Below are 20,906 nucleotides of genomic sequence, written 5' to 3' on the forward strand. Positions count from 1 at the left end.
ATGCATACTAGTTTAATAAGAAATTGTGTCAAGTTTTACTGAAAACTATTTATTAGCAAAACAGTTATGACTGTTCCCGTACGGAAAAATAGCAGGAATGTAAGTTCTGAGAAAGTCGACAAAATAGACGGGAACAAGCAGATCGCTTGCACCAGATAATAATCATTATCATCATAATCAGCCTGACTACGTCCACTGCAAGACAAAGGCCTCTCCAATGTTCCGCCACTCAACTCGGTCTTCTGCTTGCTGCTGCCAATCTATACCCGCAAATTTCTTAATCACATCTGCTCACCTAATCTTCTGTCCCCCCCTAACCCACTTGCCTTTTCTGGGAATCTAGTTAGTTACCCTTAATGACCAGCGGTTATCCTGTCTACGTGCTATATGCCCGGCGCATGACCATTTTCTCTTCTTGATTTCAACTATAATATCCTTAACGCCAGTTTGTTCCCTGATCCACTCTGCTCTCTTCTTGTCTCTTAAGGTTACACCTACCATTTTCCTTTCCATTGCTCGCTGCGTTATCCTCGAATTAAGCTTAACCCTTTTTGTAAGGCTCGAGGTATCTGCTCTGTAGCTAAGTGCCGGCAAGATGCAGATGTTATATACTTTCCTCTTGAGGTATAGTGGCAATCTACCTGTCATGATTTAGAGTGCTTGCCAAACTGGCTCCACCCCATTTTTATTCTTCTGGTTACTTCAATCTCGTGGTTCGGCTCCACTGTTATTACCTGTTCTAAGTAGACATAGTCTTTTACAAGTTCAAGTGCACTATTACCTATCTCGAAGAGCTGCACTCTTGCGAGATTGTTGTACAATACTTTCATTTTCTGCAGATAAATTTAAGACCTACTGTTCTGCTCTCCGTGTCTCACTCCGTAATCATGAATTGGGATTCGTCCCCTGAGTTACTGAGCAATGCAATGTCATCGGCAAAAGGCAGGTTACTAAGGTACTCTCCATTAACTCTTATGCCTAACTGTTCCCATTCTAGGCCTCTGAAAACCTCCCTTAAGCCCGTGTTAAACATCATTGGGGAGATTGTGTCCCCCTGCCTTACACCCTTCTTAATTGTTATTTTGTTGCTTTCTTTATGAAGCACTATGGTAGCAGTTAATCCTCTGAATTTCTTCCAGGATGTTTATATATGCTTCGTCGATGCCCTGATTCTTCAGTGTCTGCATAACTGCTGATATTTCTACTAAATCAAACGCCCTCTCGTAATCTCTGAAAGCTATGTATAGTGGCTTGCTGTATTCTGAGCATTTCTCTCTTAGCAGATTGATAGCATGAATGTCGTCGATTGTTGAGTAGCCTGTTCGAAATCCTGCTTGTTCCTTTGCTTAATTGAATCCGAATGTTTTCTTAATTCTGTTAGAAATTACCTTTGTAAATAGCTTGTATACTCTGGAGAGCAAGCTAATCGGCCTGTATTCTTCAAGTCCTTGTTATCTCCTTTCTTATGTATTAAGATGATGTTAGCATTCTTCCAAGATGATCAGGAGTCCTGAAATTTTCAATATTTGCAGCCACTTCTGTCGCGGACTTTACTGCTGTGCGCCCTTGCTCGAGTGGCAACTCTACGTTTTTGTTTTGTAGCTGACATTGCAGGGTCAGTACCAGGACCACGGTAATTTCAGGCTGAGGTGCTAATAATTATTGAGGCAAGCTTTTGCAGTGCAGTGGCCAGGCTTGATTCAAATTTGCTTCTAATATCAAATGTTCTCCTGTCATTGTTGAAATGACAGGCAGCGTCAACCAGAGCAAATTTGATTGTTGACAAGCTCACATATCAGTGCTTGAGCACGAACAACACATGTACCATGTTATGTGTTTATTTAGTTAGACGTTTATGATTTTTATGATAAAAAATGAGGGGTTGACAATGCTTTTAGAGCACTGTTACGCTAGCACTTGATATTAGAGCTAAATAACAAAGAAAATACTACATATTAAGCTAATCCTATGACGCAGACAAAACTCGCAGTTTGAGTTTCGTGGGTGATCGGTGGTCTAACATTTTTGCCTGTAACTCTTCATAAAAAAACAAAAAAACTAGGCAGGAGCTTTCTGCAGCAAAATGTTGGGCGAAAAAGTGCACCTTTTCACTTGACGTATTATGCATTTACAAAAACATTTCACAAAACATTGCCTTATGAATCGACCGCCGTTAGATTTTTTGGAATCTGTGAAGTATGAGCAAAGTCGAAGATTTCTTGCTCACTAAATTGCTTTCTCTCTTCTCTTGTCTCGACAAGGACGGTGGAAGCAAAGCAGGCAGGAATGGCACGGTAGAAACAAGTTACGTCACGCATGTCACGACCTTGAGCACATTTTCTTTTTTCTCTTCGAACACGCAACTTACCTTCAATGTGATCACGCACACGGCCGCGTGTCTGTCTTCTACGGTGACCTCCGTAACTGTGCAGCTAACAATGCTCAAATCGGCAGTGACCATAAATTTGGGCATACAGCATCATTTGTAGAAAGAAAAGGAAACGATTTATAGCCTACGTTGTGAGTTAATTTTAAATTTCTGGCTGCATGCCGTGCGATATTGTTTGCCTCACGTGTTCATCATAGTCTTGATTACTGGATAGCAGTGTTTTCTAACACTGCTATCCAGTAATCTGCTATCCAGTGATTTTCTATAACAATGCTATCCAGTTGTTGCAGGTCCTCTTTTAATTCCCACTGAGGCACGTGCTGCAACTGTGCAGCCAGCAGTTCTCCAATCAGCCAGTGAACATAAATGTGGGTATGTGGCATAATTTGTAGAAAAAGAAGGGAACGAATTCTAGCTAACGTTGAGAGCAAATACGCTGCAATTTTTGTTTCCTTCCCCAGCTGTTACACCCACTGTGGTAGCTTAACAGTCGGGCGCATAGCCAGAAATTTTTTTCAGGGGGTGAAAGGGGGGCACCAACTTGATTTCGGGAGGGGCACCCTCTTACCAGGGTTATTTTTCACTTTCTGTGCCTTGGTGGGAAAAAAATTTTTTGGGGGGGGGGGGCAGTGGTCTGGTGGGCCACCCCCTGTGTAGGTCTCTGGGGCATGTTGGTGATATTTTGAACACAGATGTGACTTTCGGCCATGGTTGTCTAGTTTCAGGAAGGATGGAATTTGAAAGGGGTGAGGGCCATGGATATGTAATAGACATGTATGTGAACTTATATTTAGGAGTTTTTTTGGATAATCTCACGAAATTGATTTGCTCTCCCCTGTTACGGCATATTTTGGTTTCGACATGTAAAACCCCTAATTTTATCTAAAGCCTGTGACCGTGCCTGTGTTGTTGGGAACATTTTGCTGAAGACTGTCCATAGTGTCTTATCTTTCAAAGGCAACTGGCATTTTTACAAAGACCTGCGAAATTACTCTTCGTGCCTTAGTGGAACTTAGCCTGGTGGCTTATCGATTTGAAGCTTGCTGAACGTGTGCTTTTTTTGTATCTCTCAAAAGGTTTTGATCTGCTGGTTTATTGACATTTGCTCCTAATTTTTGCTGCCATATGCTCCTGCTCCTGTATTCGAATAATAATCAAAATTATTGTAATAGTATGCATTTTAACCTGTGGCCCCATGTTCCTTAGTTTTCTTGCCATGGTAGCTTAACAGGCTGAGGCCTCTTGCTGCTGCACTCATGAACGGCAATGTGATTTCTGGACACTGGTTAGGTTTCAGTGGAGGTGCAATGGAAGAATACCAACATACTTAGCATGCAGCATGACCATCATTAGTGCGCATGCGCTAACTATCTCCTTACGCGAGTGCGAGGAAAGGGGGAAAGTTGGCGCATAAGTAGTGGGGGAGAGCAGTCACCAAGGGCCCCCTCTTCATGTGAGTGCAACGTAGGAGAAGGTGGCTCAGTGCTGCTTCCGTTTTGTTTCTCTTCTCCCGTTTATCTCTCTGCCACAGCTGTGCGCTCATATACTGCTGCACATGCTCGCACCGTTGCCCTCTCCTAGAGGCGCTGGGTGTTCACTTTGCGGGACTCACACACACACACAGTGATTCACACAAATGGGGGGGGGGGGCAACACGGGGGGGGGGCAACACAAGCGGTACACAACATGTACACAACTCCACACACAAATGAAACCTACACGGACACATAAAAATGGAAACGCAAGTGAACACCAGTGCTGCTTGGCATACCCACATGATTCCCTTTAGTGGGAGACGGTGTAATAATTTTTCTGTAGTTTATTTTATGAAATGCAATAGAAGGGTTTTACAGTCTGTAAAGAATTATGCCGCGAAATGTCACGTCTGCGTAAACTTGGAGTGATAGCAGAGTTAAAAAGCTTGAGCTGACAGATCCGTGGGCACTCGTCATTTCAGCAGCATGTCTTGTCTGTTGTTGCAAAATGTTTTTCAGGCACCCAAACATCCTGTGCCTGTTCAACTGGTTCCACGATGAGACGAGGGTCTATCTGATCCTGGAATATGCGCCTCAGGGCGAACTCTACAAGCAGCTTACTTCGGCCAGGCGTTTCACTGACAAGAGAGCTGCCACTGTAAGAACATAGCCGAGCCTTTCGGTTGTGAAGTTGCAGGCGGGTGTGTCACGTGTCATTTCATGATGTGGTAGGCAGAACTTTTGGGAGCGTGATATGCCAGAGTCTCTTATCACTGGTCTGATAGTTACTGGAGGATAATAAAGTAAAATAGTAAAGACTTCAAACAGCCTCTGGAAAAAACAAGTTTGTACATGGGTCCTGGTTCAGCTTATTTATTGTCAATTAAAAAGTGACATAAGAAATTCCGATCTAAAGTGTGCACCTTGTGATGTGGTTTCTCTTTTCTCACTATTCTTGTGTGCAGTACATCTACCAGCTCTGCGATGCGCTCAAGGTCTGCCATGCACAAAATGTCATCCACCGCGACATCAAGCCGGAAAATCTTCTCGTCGGCATTAATGGCGAGATTAAGATTGCAGACTTCGGCTGCTCCGTGCATGCACCTTCGTCCAGGTGCGTTCGTCTGACTGTTAAATTCTTTTACACTGAGATCGGCTGTACAGCAGTCTATCGAGAATTGCTTGGTGGCACTTTATCATAGAAATGGCGTGAGTAAAAATGTGCACAAACTGGTCAAAAAAGGAAAACTGCGCTTAGGCGCTTGACCAGGGAATCAAAGCTATAGTGCGTTGGTCTGTGGAGACAGACGCCAGGCACTCCAACCACTATGCCGTAACCACAGGTACCCAGTGTGATGGGAGTGTGTTTAGCCATGTTCCTCATATTGGTATCGACTCATTGAGTGGAAACGTTAGAGAAAAGACGAAGGAGAGAACAAATGTGCGGCTGCGTTAGCATAAATGTGAAAGCATGCGTTTATGTCGCAGGCGGGCCACAATTTGCGGCACGCTGGATTACCTGCCACCTGAGATGATTGAAGGTGGCCCCTACAACGAGAAGGTGGACCACTGGGCCCTCGGCATTCTCATCTACGAGTTCTTGGTGGGCAAGCCCCCCTTTGAGTCGCCCACGATGCAGGAGACGTGCCGGCGCATACGTGAGTGCAGGGTGCAGTGCCCTCCATACGTAAGCGCCGAGGCACGGGACCTAATTGACAAGGTGAGCACCATTAAGTGTGAATAAACAGTGGCCATCCTCATATTCAAGTAAGAGCATTGCATGGCGAGTCAGTTGAGAAGAAATAATGTTTGGCGTTATGAACACGAATGTCTAGGGACATTAACAAAGGATGCAGCCTGTGAAAGCCAGAAATCTACCCAAAAACTGTTTTCAAACTTGTGCCTCAGAACGAACTGCGAATTCTTGCTTTGTCCATTTTATACACTATAACTGATCAGAATGGCAACTACGTGTTCTTGAACATTATAGTAGTTTTAATGCTCTAACCACTATCTTGAGGATTTCTGTTCGGATGTTGCTTTCCCTTTGAACCAGAAAGCAAACTTAGACAGTGACGTTAGAGCATTCTATAAATTATTTTTTCTGCCATAAAAGTAGTCCCTTTTTGGAATCAACCGGTGAGAATACACACGCTGTTAAAATATTGTTCACATCTGTTCATGAATCAGTTCTATTGAGCATTGTTTCCCCTCTTAATGAGTGGCACCATAGAGATGCTGTAGTACCTTGAGGAATAATTAATGTGAATTCAGTGAATGGAAACTGAGCCGATGTGTGCTAAAATGAATTGAGACACTGACTTTGAATTGACGTAGGTCGAAACGAATCAAATGCATAAATTTAAATCAATGTACGTTGAAGTGAATAATGCCTTCAGGCATGAATTACTGTATTTACTCACTTAATGAACGCACTCGCACAATAAACCCACCCGCATCTTCAGTCATCAAAATTTAGAATTTTTCCCCACGTAATAAACGCACCGCCTAAAGTCATCCGCCGCAGTTTCACTAACCACACCTGGCGCCTCCTTACCTGTTGCTTCTTTCCGCTTTTTATTATTATGCCAATCTCCCTCGGCCACCTCGGCTCGCTGCCTCCTCCCCTTCGCCCGTTGCTGCGTGCCGTATTGTTTTTTCTTTCTATCTGTGTGCGGCACGTCCCCTGTCTTTTTTTATCTGTGCACCACTGCGGGGTTCCTGAACTGTATGAGTGTAGAGACGTCGCAGCTGATAAGCAGACAGCGAGCGAAGGTCATGAAACTTCCTACGCCAACCGACCGTCGCTTCGTGCAAGTATGAAACTTTAAGGCCCAACGACGTGCACGCGATTTTATAGCAACGGCAACAGGATTTATTGTCGCTATCGCGTCGCAGGTTTTCGGAAAACCTGAAAAAATCGTTTGTCGCTCAAATAAGATCTTGACAATTTCCACAACATGGTAGCACCCTCAATTGTCACTTCGCTTGTTCTCTGCTCGTACAGGAACTTCTCAAGTAGAAGCGAGATATTGCCAATAATCTTGTTATGAACTGTTTGTTTTGATGCTTTGGGGTAGCCTCTTGCAATGTTAGTTACTTGCTACAATGTGAACGGCATCATTGTGGTTGTCGTGCGAGGCTGCCATAATGTTGTCCAAGTGCGCGTCGTAGCACACGCTTCTGGGTGAGATCAAAGCAGATACCACTGTTGCGGTTAAATGATTGCAAAAGAAGATGGTCGCAAAACGCTTTAATGGCATGCGTGGGCGATGCGGGGACAGCTTGCACAAGATGGCGTCGTCAACCACCGAAGATGAGTAAAATGCAACAAAGAGGCTGTTTCAAAACAGTGTATGTGTACATCAATTTCCGGAGACTCAGTGGCCTAATTTTTTTTGCATGACTAGATTCTTTGCTTATCCCAAAAAAGTTTTAATAAAAGTAGCCCCGCATAATAAACTCACCCCCAACGTTGCTTCGATTTCTCGAAAAAAAAGTGCGTTTATTACGCGAGTAAATACGGTAAGATGCCCTGTCTACGTATGTGTCAAATTATCATAGCATAATTGTAAGCACTCAATTTTACATTCCAAGAAAGCGAATGAAGCAATGTGTTGTTTTGCGTGAGTTTGTCTTTTACTTTTATTAGTGTGTAACTAAATATTTAATTCATTTTTCTGCAGCAACTTGCTTTCTGTCGTTACATAAAAATAATGAATTATCATGTTCCAATTGTGTGTGTAAGTTGTTTTTGGTTGTGCACACGCATTTTGAGAAAAGGAAAGTAGTAGTTTGGCTTGGGTCCTGAAGTGTGGTGTGCTGAACGACTAGTCGCAGCACCTTCACCAAAATGATCGATCAGTCATACGCAGCCCACTGGAGTATGACATCCTGAATCAATGGTAAACATTTGGCAGAAGTGCACTAGGTTGGCATAGAATGTTGAAGAGAAAACTCCAACCAAAATTATATCATTAAGTCAAGACATACTGGATATGGATAAGGTTCAGTTCATTCAATGAGACGTGCATGTAGCTCTCTTTTCCCTAAAAGTTGACACAACTAGCATAAACGAGTTGCGTACACAAACATAGTCACCACCGCTGAATATGATGAAGGGAAGTTAGTGCTTTGCAGAGCAATAACCTTTGCTTGTGATTTGCTTAGAGTTAGCTTAAAGTTGCCATGACACCCAATTTTCAATCATAATCTGTGTCATGTGGGTAAGTCCCTAGGTATTTCCTTATAAGCTGGTTTAGCTTTAGTGCATTTCTTCAGGTACTCAAATTAAAATTTAATATTATAAGCACGCGAGCTGCCTGTGAGTCGGGCTACACTGGGGCACACGCCAGCTTTGATGTAAGGAGCAGTTGGCTAAGCGAGTGCCTGCATTCGGCAGCTGATGTTGTTCCATGGTAAGCTGCGCGTCAAATCAAGATATTGTCACGGGGTCGTGACGTGGCCGAAGACAGGAGACTTCGTGTTAGGATTTAACTGTTTATTTGGGCGAACCTGTGCCCGGTAAACTGAAAGTCCAATTACAGCAGCAGTCTCGCACAGATAGCAGTCTCGGACTGATAGCGGCGAACGGAGCGTCGGCCTTCGATCAACAACTGACAAGCGGCGAAGCGCGTCGTCATTTATACTCTTGCCGTCGAATGTTCTAGCGTTATCGCTGGCGGTGGCGCAGCTTCCAGAACAATCTGTACCGTTCGCACAGTGGGCGTGATCTTATCGAAATGATATACTACAGTCCGGAACCTTCTAGAAAACTGCAGGCGCGGTTTGCGCTGAGAATCGTGCGGTGTTTTCGGACGATAACAAAAACTTGGGAAATGGAACGTGGCATTGCCCCCCTCTGAAAAAAGGCATCGTCCCGATGCTTTAACTAAAGATGAAAGTACAATAATAATGCAAAAAAGTACAATGAATAAATTACGATACAACAATAATACAAAAAAACACTAGTTCAGTTTGTTAACGCGCATGAAACGGCTTGAGGCGCGCGACATGAACTATTTCAGGTCGCGATCGGCGTCGTTGAGAGTTCGTGATGCCGTCGGGGACAACCTCGTAATCAAGTGGGCCGAGCCGTCGAACCACCCTGTACGGTCCGAAGTACCGTCGCAGAAGCTTTTCACTTAGTCCACGTCGGCGTATCGGCGTCCACACCCAAACACGTTCACCGGTACTAAAGTGCTTATTTGGGCCGGTTGGTACATGGTCAACGAAGTGAAAAAACAGCGCGTAACACAGGACACAGGACAGAGAAGACACAGGACAGAGAGGACACAGGACAGCGCCTCGTCCGTCTCTTCTCTGTCCTGTGTCCTGTGTTACGCGCTGTTTTTTCACTACGTTCACCGGGCTGGTATTCCACGAAGCGTCGTCGAAGGTTGTAACGGTGGCTGTCGGTCGTCTGTTGATTCTTGATACGGAGACGCGCAAGTTGTCGGGCTTCTTCGGCGCGTTGAAGGTACTCGCTCACATCGAGGTTTTCTTCGTCGTTGACGTTGGGTAACATGGCATCGAGCGTCGTTGCCGGGCTCCTTCCGTAGACCAATTTGTATGGCGATATCTGCGTCGTCTCCTGCACCGCCGTGTTGTATGCGAAGGTCACATACGGAAGAATGGCGTCCCACGTCTTGTGTTCGACATCGACGTACATTGACAGCATGTCGGCGATCGTCTTGTTAAGCCGCTCGGTGAGGCCGTTGGTCTGTGGGTGGTACGCTGTCGTCCGGCGGTGGTTTGTTTGGCTGTATGCCAAGATTGCTTGAGTTAAGTCGGCAGTGAATGCCGTTCCTCTGTCGGTGATAAGGACCTCTGGGGCGCCATGACGTAGGACGATATTTTCGACAAAGAATTTAGCTACTTCGGATGCACTGTCTTTTGGCAGGGCTGTTGTCTCGGCGTAGCGGGTGAGGTAGTCGGTAGCTACCACGATCCACTTGTTTCCGAAAGCCGACGTCGGGAACGGCCCCAGTAGGTCCATACCAATCTGCTGGAAAGGTCGGCAAGGTGGATCAATTGGCTGCAGAAGTCCCGCTGGCCTTGTCGGCGGTGTCTTGCGTCGCTGACAGTCCCGGCATGTTCTCACATAACGAGTGACGTCGGTGGTAAGACGTGGCCAGTAGTACCTTTCTTGTATCCTCGCGAGCGTGCGAGAAACACCGAGGTGCCCTGCTGTCGGATCGTCGTGAAGGGCCTGCAGGAGTTCTGGTTGCAGAGCTGAAGGCACCACAAGAAGGTACTTAGCTCGAAGCGGTGAAAAGTTTTTCTTTTGTAGAAGACCGTTTCGTAGAAAGAACGACGCAAGTGCGCGCTTGAATATCTTCGGGACTTCGGCGATCCTGCCTTCGAGGTATTCTATTAGGGCCTTAAGTTCCGGGTCGGCCCTCTGTCGTTCAGCGAAGTCGTCGGTAGTTATCGTTCCTAAGAAGTAGTCGTCATCCGGGTCGTCGGGTAGCGGTTGGTCGACAGGCGCACGAGAGAGACAGTCGGCGTCGGAGTGTTTTTTGCCGGACTTGTAAATGACAGTAATGTCATATTCTTGAAGTCTCAGGCTCCATCGTGCGAGGCGACCTGAGGGGTCCTTCAAGGTGGCTAGCCAACACAATGCGTGGTGGTCGCTCACAACTTTGAAGGGCCTGCCGTAGAGGTAGGGGCGAAATTTCGACGTAGCCCAGATGATGGCGAGGCACTCCTTTTCTGTTGTGGAATAATTTGCTTCTGCTTTGGATAGCGATCGGCTGGCGTAACTAATAACCCTTTCAAGTCCGTCAGCCCTCTGCACAAGAACGGCGCCAAGACCTACGCTGCTTGCGTCAGTATGTATTTCTGTCTCGGCGAATTCGTCGAAATGGGCAAGTAACGGAGGCGTCTGGAGGCGATGTTTAAGCTCCTGGAAAGCGTGTTCCTGCGGCGTTTCCCACTTAAACTCCACGTCGGCCTTGGTAAGGTTAGTGAGAGGATCGGCGATGCGGGCGAAGTTTTTCACGAACCGCCTATAATAGGCACACAGGCCCAGAAATCGGCGCACGGCTTTCTTGTCAGTGGGCGGCGGGAAGTCGGCGATGGCGGCTGTTTTCCGTGGATCGGGACGAACTCCAGACTTGCTGATAACGTGACCCAGAAACAAGAGCTCCTCATACGCAAATCTGCACTTTTCTGGCTTCAGTGTGAGTCCGGAAGTCTTGATGGCTTGAAGTACAGCTTCAAGGCGCCGAAGATGCTCGTCGAAACTCGAGGAAAACACGACGACGTCGTCCAAGTACACAAGGCAAGTCTGCCACTTCAATCCTGCCAGTACTGTATCCATAACGCGTTGAAACGTTGCAGGCGCTGAGCAAAGGCCGAAGGGCATCACCTTAAACTCGAAGAGGCCGTCCGGTGTTATGAACGCCGTCTTCTCTCGGTCTCTTTCGTCGACTTCGATTTGCCAATAGCCAGTCTTAAGGTCCATTGACGAAAAGTACTTGGCGTTATGGAGCCGATCAAGGGCGTCGTCTATTCGTGGGAGGGGATACACGTCCTTTATTGTGATTTTGTTCAGGCGGCGATAATCGACGCAGAAACGTAGGGTCCCATCCTTTTTCTTCACTAACACCACGGGGGATGCCCATGGACTCTTGGACGGCTGGATAATGTCATCCCGCAGCATTTCATCAACTTGTCTCTTCATGGCCTCACGTTCTCGCGTCGAAACCCTGTACGGACTCTGACGGAGTGGTCTGGCATTTTCTTCGGTTATGATGCGATGTTTCGTGATTGGGGTCTGCCGAATTTTCGATGACGACGAAAAGCAATCTTCGTATTGCAGGAGCAGGGCCTTGAGCTGTTCTTGCTTATCGTTCGGAAGTCTGGGATTGACGTCGAAAGCTATGGGAGGGGCTTGGTTCCTCTGAGCAGGTTCCGCAGAATCGGCGAGGGCGAAAGCACTGGTGGCTTCGACAATTTCTTCGATGTATGCGACCGTTGTTCCTTTGTTCACATGTTTGTACTCATTGCTGAAATTCGTGAGCAAAACCGTTGCTTTGCTTCCCCGCAGCTCTGCCATTCCTCTTGCGACGCAAATATTTCGGGTGACCAACAGATGCTGACTGCCTTCAACGACGCCTTCCAAGTCAGGTGATTTGGGAGCGCCGACTGAAATAATGACGCTTGAGCGAGGCGGAATGGTGACTTGTTCTTCCAGCACATTCAAGGCATGGTGTCCTGACGGCGTGCGCGGCGGTAGTGCTTCTTCTGTGGATAACGTTATCGACTTTGTTTTTAGGTTGATGACAGCACCATGGAGGCATAAGAAGTCCATGCCAAGGATGACATCTCTCGAGCAACGCTGTAGGACTACGAAGTCTGTAGGATAAATACGGCCATTAATGGTGACTCTCGCTGTGCAGATTCCTGCAGGCGTTACGAGATGACCTCCGGCTGTGCGGATTTCAGGGCCTTTCCAAGCTGTCCTAACTTTCTTTAACTTCGCGGCGAACGACCCACTGATGACAGAATAGTCGGCTCCAGTATCGACGAGAGCAGTCACACTGTGGCCGTCGATAAGAACGTCGAGCTCGCTAGTTCGCCGTCTCGCATTACAGTTAGGGCGTGGCGTCGGGTCACGGCTGCGTCGGCTTGTTCCGCTGCTTCCATGCTGCGTCGTCAGGCCACCTTCGGTAAATGAGCTTTCGCCGTCAGGGCTTTGCCTGGCTGGCGTTGTGTTCGGAAAGCTCCGTCGCGGCGTCGTCGTCGTCGGAGGATCTTCGGTAGTTCGTCGCACAGCAACCGCACCTCCACCGGTTGCTGCCCTTAGTTTCCCGGATACGGGCTAGGAGACCGGCTCCGCGTTGGGCCAGAGTACTGCCGGTGGTGCGGTGACGTGCGGAGGCTGGGCGACGGCGAACGCGAAGGGCTTCGTTGTGTCCACCGAGTTCCTGTCAGGTAGTCGGCGATGTCACGTGGTCGTTCTCCTGGCTGTGGACGCGGTGCATTGACGGCGAAGCCACGCAGTCCCATCTGTCGGTACTGGCAACGGCGGTATGTGTGTCCGGCCTCGCCGCAGTGGTAGCAGAGCGGGCGATGGTCAGGGGTGCGCCAGACGTCAGTCTTCCTCGGTGCACTGCGCTGGGCCGCTGGCGAACGGTATGACGTCGGTGGGGGTGGTGGCGGCGGTGGCGTCTGTCGACGGAAGTGCGATGGGGCGGCGTTTTGGCGTGGACGGGGAGGAGCGTTGTGGCGCAGTGCAGCGGCGTAGCTCATAGCTTCCGGCTCGGGCAGTGGTGCGTGGGGAATTTGAAGCGATTGCCGAACTTCTTCTCGCACAATGTCGGCAATTGAATCCACTTGAGGCTGGGCCGAAGGCAACAGCTTGCGTAGCTCTTCCCGCACGATCGCTCGGATCGTTTCACGCCGGTCTCCGGAGTTACTGGCTTGAGCAGCAGCGCAGTCTGCAGTCAGGCGACGATTATACTGTCTGGTGCGCATGTCCAGGGTCTTTTCGATAGTGGTCGCTTCTGCTACAAATTCTTGGACGGTTATCGGTGGGTTTCTCATCAGTCCCGCGAAGAGCTCCTGTTTGACCCCTCGCATGAGGAAACGAACTTTTTTCTCCTCTGGCATGTCTGGATCAGCGTGACGGAATAGTCGGGTCATTTCTTCTGTGAAAATGGCGACATTTTCATTTGGTAGCTGAACCCGAGTCTCTAATAAAGCAGCGGCCCTCTCTTTGCGAGCGACGCTCGCGAACGTTTGAAGGAATGCGCCGCAGAAAACATCCCACGTTCGGAGCGTGGACTCCCGATTTTCAAGCCAAGTCCTTGCGGTGTCTTCCAAATAGAAGAACACACGACGCAGCTTTTCGTCATGGTCCCAGTGGTTGAGGGCGGCCACACGGTCGTATGTCTCCAGCCAGGACTCCGGGTCTTCGAACGATGACCCATGGAAAATTGGTGGTTCCCTGGGTTGATGCATGACCATCGTGGGCTGGGACGCTGCGGTTGTCATTGTCGCTGCAGTCGCGGTCATGGCCTTCGTCTTTCGCGCCTTGTCTGGTAGAAGCCCGTACTCCGGTGGTAGCCCTTGCTGTCGGCGGCTTGTTCGCTGCTCCTGGTTGGTGTCGGTGTCTTCTCCGCGACGTGGGCTGGGTTCACGGCTTGACGGGGGCGTCCGGTACATGAACGAAGCAGCACCTCCACCAGATGTCACGGGGTCGTGACGTGGCCGAAGACAGGAGACTTCGTGTTAGGATTTAACTGTTTATTTGGGCGAACCTGTGCCCGGTAAACTGAAAGTCCAATTACAGCAGCAGTCTCGCACAGATAGCAGTCTCGGACTGATAGCGGTGAACGGAGCGTCGGCCTTCGATCAACAACTGACAAGCGGCGAAGCGCGTGGTCATTTATACTCTTGCCGTCGAATGTTTTAGCGTTATCACTGGCGGTGGCGCAGCTTCCAGAACAATCTGTACCGTTCGCACAGTGGGCGTGATCTTATCGAAATGATATACTACAGTCCGGAACCTTCTAGAAAACTGCAGGCGCGGTTTGCGCTCAGAATCGTGCGGTGTTTTCGGACGATAACAAAAACTTGGGAAATGGAACGTGGCAATATTCTAGCTTTCTTCAGTTTGGTGCTGAAATTGAACAATTCGTAACGGCTGAAACTTTGATAGAAGGCGATGGCTCTGATCCTTCCAACTTGTGACGTCACAGGTGCCATAGCAAAACAGCAGTCACTGGCGGTGGGCGGGGTTTAGGGCTTGCCTCCTCTCGGGCTTGTTTTGCCCTGAAATATTCTTTTACAGCCCACTTTTTAGACCTGTGTATGTATAATAGGCTCTCTACCAATAGTTTTTCTGAAAAACACAAATTCTTGGATGACCATGTAATGGCCTTTTAAGGAACCTCGTTGCTTTGTCTTACCAGATGCTGGAGATGGGGGAAGGCAGGCTGTAGAGTTCAAGAGTAGTATAGTACAATTTTAATGGCTGTCTTAAGGGGTGAACTCGCCAGGGTACAATAAACTTGACAATTGGACTACCAGCCGCCGTAGCTCTTTGGCTATGGCACTGCGCTACGGAGCTCACTTGTGGGTTCAATACCGGGTGTTGCAGCTGCATTCTGATGTGCTTGAGCATATCAGAAGGAGCATATAGTTGGCAAGATAGTGCTTAGCAATGCACCTAGGCAATGGCAAGCAGTCTTAAAAGTTGCGCCAAGCTAAAAACACATCACTTATCAGTCTTTGTTGTTAGCACTACATGTTTTCCCGATTGTTTCCTTGTTTGAGGATAAATAAAATTAGCGGACCCTAAAGCTTCACCTTTAGTAGTTGGACGATAGTAACAACCTGTTCCTAGTGTGCATTTCAAACACTTAGTTCATGAAACCTTTTTTGAATTTGCTATGCACCCACTATACATGGCCTTAAGGGAATAGGTGCAGTAGCATGTGTGCCTTTTGTAGTGGGGTACCGTCTTTCAACCACGGAGCCATTTTGGTAACCGCATATTCTGATGCCCTGATGCTCGTGGCTTATACCACGCCTTATTACTGCAATCTTTCATGTTGTATTGTGAAGCATGTAACGAGGACGCGTGTGTTTGTGGAGCATGTAAACTACTTTCACTTCATTTCCAAGCAGAGGAAGTTCTCACTGTTTTCAGAAGCAGAAGTTTGGCTGTGTGGTAGAAAATCTGCTTGCCACACAAACGACCCGAGTTCAATTCCAACTCGGACCCAAATGGCTCTGGTTTGGGCCCCACTCGGCTCCAGGCATATTTATTATATTTACTTTATTTCTGTCGTTTTTTATTTTCTGGTCATGCATAAGATGATGGTTTTTCGCTCACAACCAATAACGCCGACACTGGAATTTCTGCGAAACGAGCTCTCTAACGCTATCACATTAGTTTGTTAGTGTATGTAGATACCGCAAAATGCACTTTAGCCGGACATAATGGCTGGATACCTTTTTATGTACGTATTATTTTCTAGAGTCGAAGCAGCTCTTCGACTAGCCTGTGTAACGCTGTCCCTCCGTACGAACGCGCTGCACGTCCCAGGTGCTGGCACGGTGCCAAGTAGGTCCCGCCGCTGCTGCGCGTTGATGTCACGCTCCCCTCACAGTGTGCACTGAACACTCTTTCTTTCTCGCCTGCTGTGCGCTCACCCCGCGCCCGGAGCTGCCATCTCGTTCGTTTGTTTGTGACTGCCGCTTGATACGCCGCGAACTCATCGGTTCAAGCTCAATAAAGCTGACATACGCCTACCGTACGCGTTGAAACATTTCTGTACGTGTCACCTACAAGACGTACGCTAGCCATCGCTTCAAACGAATCTTCCAGTGCCCACCGGAGCACGCGCATTCGCGCAGTTTAAGCCGTTACGTCACCCGTGTGCAACGCTGCTGCTTTGTATACCATCAGAGTTTCCTTCGAGGAGATGGTTCAAGCTTTTTTTTGTGTGGGTAAAGTGAAAACACTTCCCCTCTAAACTCTAGAAACATACTGCTAAGTCTCAAAGTGCCCTAGCGGTTGCATTTTCGATGGAGTCTAAAATGTGTGAGGTCCATGTACTTAAATTTAGGTGCATGATAAAGAACCTATGGTGTTCGAAATTGGGCAGTTGCGGCAGTTGGGCAGTGCCTAAAAAAGTACTGTTATGTGGGAGCACGATATGAAGTTGTACCACCATGCCCTTGTTTTTTCGATTGTCCCTTATGATGCTCTTTGTTGTAACAAGTGATGTTGCAGCAAAACTGGTAGAGCAGTTAGAGCATGCCTCAGAAATAAAATAAAAAAGTGACTGTGGCAAGGTTTTAACATAATGTTTAGGGTGCTCTATGATTTTAGATGTGCTAAACTACCATGTAACTCAGTAAACGGAGAGAAAAAGGGTATCATTAGTAGGTACGCCTTCTGAAAAAAAAGTTGATGCGCCCTCTCTGTAGATGTAGAGATCACTCAATATTTAAGAATCTTTGATTTCTTACATGTGCCAGTAATATATAAGTATAATCTTAGCTCTATCATTGAACTGTCTGTGAACTGTGCTTGTTTTTGATCACAACAGCTTCTGAGAAGATGCCCGTCTGAGCGCATATCCCTGGACGAAGTAAAGGTCCACCCGTGGGTTGTGAACAACGCAGACACTACAGTCGTGTGCAAGACCTTGTAGAAACAGACGACTGTGGCAAATGCATCTATATAAACATGTACGGGCACACCCGGGGCCTCTTGTCACTCTACTTTTGTAAAAGTGCTTCAGACATCAGGTACATTTCACCATGTCTGACTTGCACCTCATCAATGTGGAGCTAACTTCAAGGCATAGTAACACTTCAAGAACTAGATGCACTGCACATTCAAGTGTGTGTCTCACTTTTTTAGCCACATTTATTCTACACAATTTGACCATTCAAACTTTGCAAGCTTTTATTTGATATACAATGGTTCTGCATGTATAAATGTTTTGAAAGTTTTTAACTTTGTTTCTTCATTGACACGTGCATGATACAACAGGTATGAATGTGAAATATAACTAATACACTGATATTGAGTCACACTTCGGTAGTGGAAGTAATATTACGAACGTAGCTGCAGTAAACAACCAAGGGTAGAATATTTGTGTCGAAATAATTGCATATTGTGTAATGTAAGAAAGCTGCCGCTTGAATTTTACAAATAAATGCTGCGGCAAGGAAGTTGCAGGCTATAGAACCTATATCGGCTGATTTAGATTTCTCACTCTGCCTTCTCACCTTTCTAATTTGCGAAAGAAGGTAGGTTTAGGCTGTTGTTGTGACAACTCTTTTTTTGGCTGCGCGATGTCAACAATGTCGTGGGTGCGCCCTCAAGAGCCGAACGAGGCATCCTCTTTGTATTCAGAGTGACATGGGGAAGAGGCACGGTGCAAGGCTTTGGCAAACTAAGTGATGCACATCAATTATTAGTGGCGAAAGTTTTCTTTAGGTTGTTATTAGATTGTTGCTAGCCTTCAGCTAGGTGATGTTAGGTTGTTTTTGTGTTGATTTTCAGCACAAAGAGGTTTGAGTGAAAGAGCAGACAGTTGAATTCAACACTGATGTCGAACTGCAGAAATAGAAGCTTGCGATGAAACCAAGGATTAGCAAATCTCTTGCATTTTATGGGCACATCATCATTGCTGTAGACCGTCTATTGCGTCGGGGTCTCGTCGCAGCCACCGTTGCCTTTCTCAGCCTCCCAGAATTCTATTGTATGTACTGGGGGTCTTTAGCTCAATCTCACTGCTTCGCAGCCATTTGTGAGAATAATTATTCCCTTCAGTTGAGAGTGTTAGAACTTGCAAGATACCTGTGACTCATACCTGTTAGTGGTGAATATACTTTTTTGATGGGTCACTGTCTGGCACATCCACGTTTGATGACTATAGTTCATTCTTTGTGGACCATCGGTCAGGTGCAGAAATAATTTAATTTCTATGGCATATACCCCATTAAGATGATGGTTTTCTGTTAGACTACACAATAGGACATAATCGTTTGATGACGATAGTTCAATTTTAGTAAACCACTGGCGAGTTGTGGGACTTAGCCAACTTCTGTGGCACATATTTGTTTATGAGGTAAATCGGAAATCACTAACATGGAAGAGTTGAAACTACACGTTTAGTGATGCCCCGCCGAGGTTATCTAGTGGCTAAGGTACTCGCTCGGCGGCTGCATTTTCGATGGAGGTGAAAATGCTGTAGGCCCGTGAGCTCAGATTTGGGTCTACGTTAAAGAACCCCAGGTGGTCAAAATTTCCAAAGCCCTCCACTACGGCGTCTCTCGTAATCATATGGTGGTTTTGGGACGTTAAACGCCAAATATCAATCAATCAATCAAGCTTTCAGCTTAGCTGAGCTCCAAACATCACTAAACTTCTGCAGTAATTTTGCTCCGGTTCTGATCATGTAGTGCATAAAATGTTAAAAAACCTACCAATAGAAACACAAAAACCTTACTTGGTTTGTACTATGCTATCTGGTTCTCTGGTGCTATCCCTACTTCCTGGAAAGAGGCTATTGTTGTTCCAATTTTGAAACAGGGCAAGTACCCTTCTTCAGCTTCGAGTTATAGGCCTTTTGCATTTGCAAGCTGCCTGAGCAAACTTTTAGACAGAAATAATAAAATGCCAACTTGTACATTTCCTTGAAACAAACCATTTGCTCGACCGATTCCAAAGCGGGTTTCAAGAGAGTAGATCCACCACCGACCACCTTGTTCGTATTGAGGCACAGATCAGAAACACTTTCGCTCATAAATCATACTTTCTCACCGTGTTCCTTGATATCGAAAAGGCATATGATAGAACATGACGCTTTGGAATATTAGGAGACCTGCCCTATCTTGACACGCTTGGCAGATCGTTTACTATAATCGAAAGTTACTTGTCAAACCAGACATCCCGTGCTCGAGTGGGCAGCGCTTTTGCCCAAACATTTGTCCAAGAAACAGGCGTGCCACCAGGTGGTGTACTGATTTGCACACAATTTCTTATCAAAATGAACAATTTGCGCTTGTATATCTCTTGCATTATGTTTTATTGTACATATGTCGACGGCGTCCAGCTTGGCTTTAGATCTTGCAATCTGGCCATGTGTGAGTGGCAGGATCAGCTTGGTTTGAACAAAGTCTCCGTATCAGCAGAAGAAAACGCGTTCTGACTGAATACGCTAACTAAATCAAGCTAACCTTCATACTACACATCCAGTATTTAAAAAACAAGTGCATTAAAGCCATGAACATTCTAAAGGTGTTGTCAAGCACTACGTGGGGAATTGACAAGAAGTGTCTAATAAATTTATATAAAAGCCTCCGTACCCACCTACACTATGGCGCAAGAGCATATCAGTCTGTGACACCTACTGCCCTTAAAATGCTTGATGCTGTTCATCATATAGACATCCACCTCCCGACGGGTGCTTTTCCCACTAGCCCTGTGGAAAGCCTGTACGTGGAATTGAACGAATGGTCGCTTCACCTACAGAGATGTTACATGTCTTTTAAATATTATCTTGTGAATGCAGACAAGGATCGCACATCACATTCGACAATTAATGACACGTGAAGTTTTGTTGTCTGAAAAACGGTCTTCAATGAGACAGCCCTATTCACTCCTTGCAAGGGGCCTAGCGAAGGAAACCATTGTGCCACTTCAACACCGTTTGATGGCTCCCACAGCATGCCTACCATCGTGGCAGAGGCAGGCGATAGATTGCGACGTGTCTTTCTTGAAGGGTACGAAGCACACAACAATTGCACATATTCAGACATACTTCCAAGAACTACAACAGAAATACTCATGTTCTTAGTTCTTTACGGATGCCTCAAAGACCAACACTTTTCTCTCGTATGCAGCCGTTGGCTCATCCTTTTCGAGAGCCGGCGTTCTGCACCCTGATACAAGCATTTTCACCGGGGAAGCTTATGCGATACTTGCGGCTGTTAAACACATTAAACAAATAAAACTACAGAAGGCAATTATATATACAGATTCCCTAAGCGTAGTAAAAACTCTGGAAACTCTTAAAAAGCACCGAAATCCCGTCCTTGTCTCACTTTACTCACTTTTATGCCAAGTCTACTCATCCAAACAGCATGTTGCAGTCTGCTGGGTGCCAGGGTACCACAAAATACAAGGTAACGTTTTGGTATACCAGCTAGCTGGATCTGCCAACGAAGCCGCTACCAATACATCGATACCAATTCCTGCACTTGACTTGAAACTTTTTCTAAAACGAAAGCTGAGGGGTTATTGGCAGAGCACATGGGACACACACACAGGTAATAAACTGCATGTTATCGAGCCGCAACTTGGACACAGGCCACCAGTATCAAAATCACGCCACACAGAAGTAATACTTGCAAGGTTAAAAACAGGACATACATACACTACACATTCATTTCTTTGGTATGGTGGTGATCCACCTTTGTGTGACAGATGTGGAGACGTACTCACCGTACTTCACATAATCCAGTGTAAAGAATTAGACAAGATGAGAAGACAACACTTTCCATAA

General features: G+C 46.6%; 1 protein-coding gene across 2 annotated transcripts in view; it reads left to right on the plus strand.

Moving 5' to 3' along the window:
* LOC142777359 (aurora kinase A-B-like) overlaps positions 1-17,585 on the plus strand; it is a 38,536-nt gene extending 20,951 nt beyond the window's left edge. For both annotated transcript variants that reach the window (XM_075881684.1, XM_075881685.1), the window contains exons 4-7: positions 4,384-4,522; positions 4,830-4,978; positions 5,353-5,584; positions 16,935-17,585. In XM_075881684.1, the coding sequence (XP_075737799.1) occupies positions 4,384-4,522; positions 4,830-4,978; positions 5,353-5,584; positions 16,935-17,039 (625 nt within the window). In that variant the 3' untranslated portion in view covers positions 17,040-17,585. The remainder of the gene's footprint in view (positions 1-4,383; positions 4,523-4,829; positions 4,979-5,352; positions 5,585-16,934) is intronic.
* The last annotated feature ends 3,321 nt before the right edge of the window (positions 17,586-20,906 follow it).

This window comes from Rhipicephalus microplus, chromosome X (genome assembly GCF_043290135.1).
Source record: "Rhipicephalus microplus isolate Deutch F79 chromosome X, USDA_Rmic, whole genome shotgun sequence".
NCBI lineage: Eukaryota > Metazoa > Arthropoda > Arachnida > Ixodida > Ixodidae > Rhipicephalus > Rhipicephalus microplus.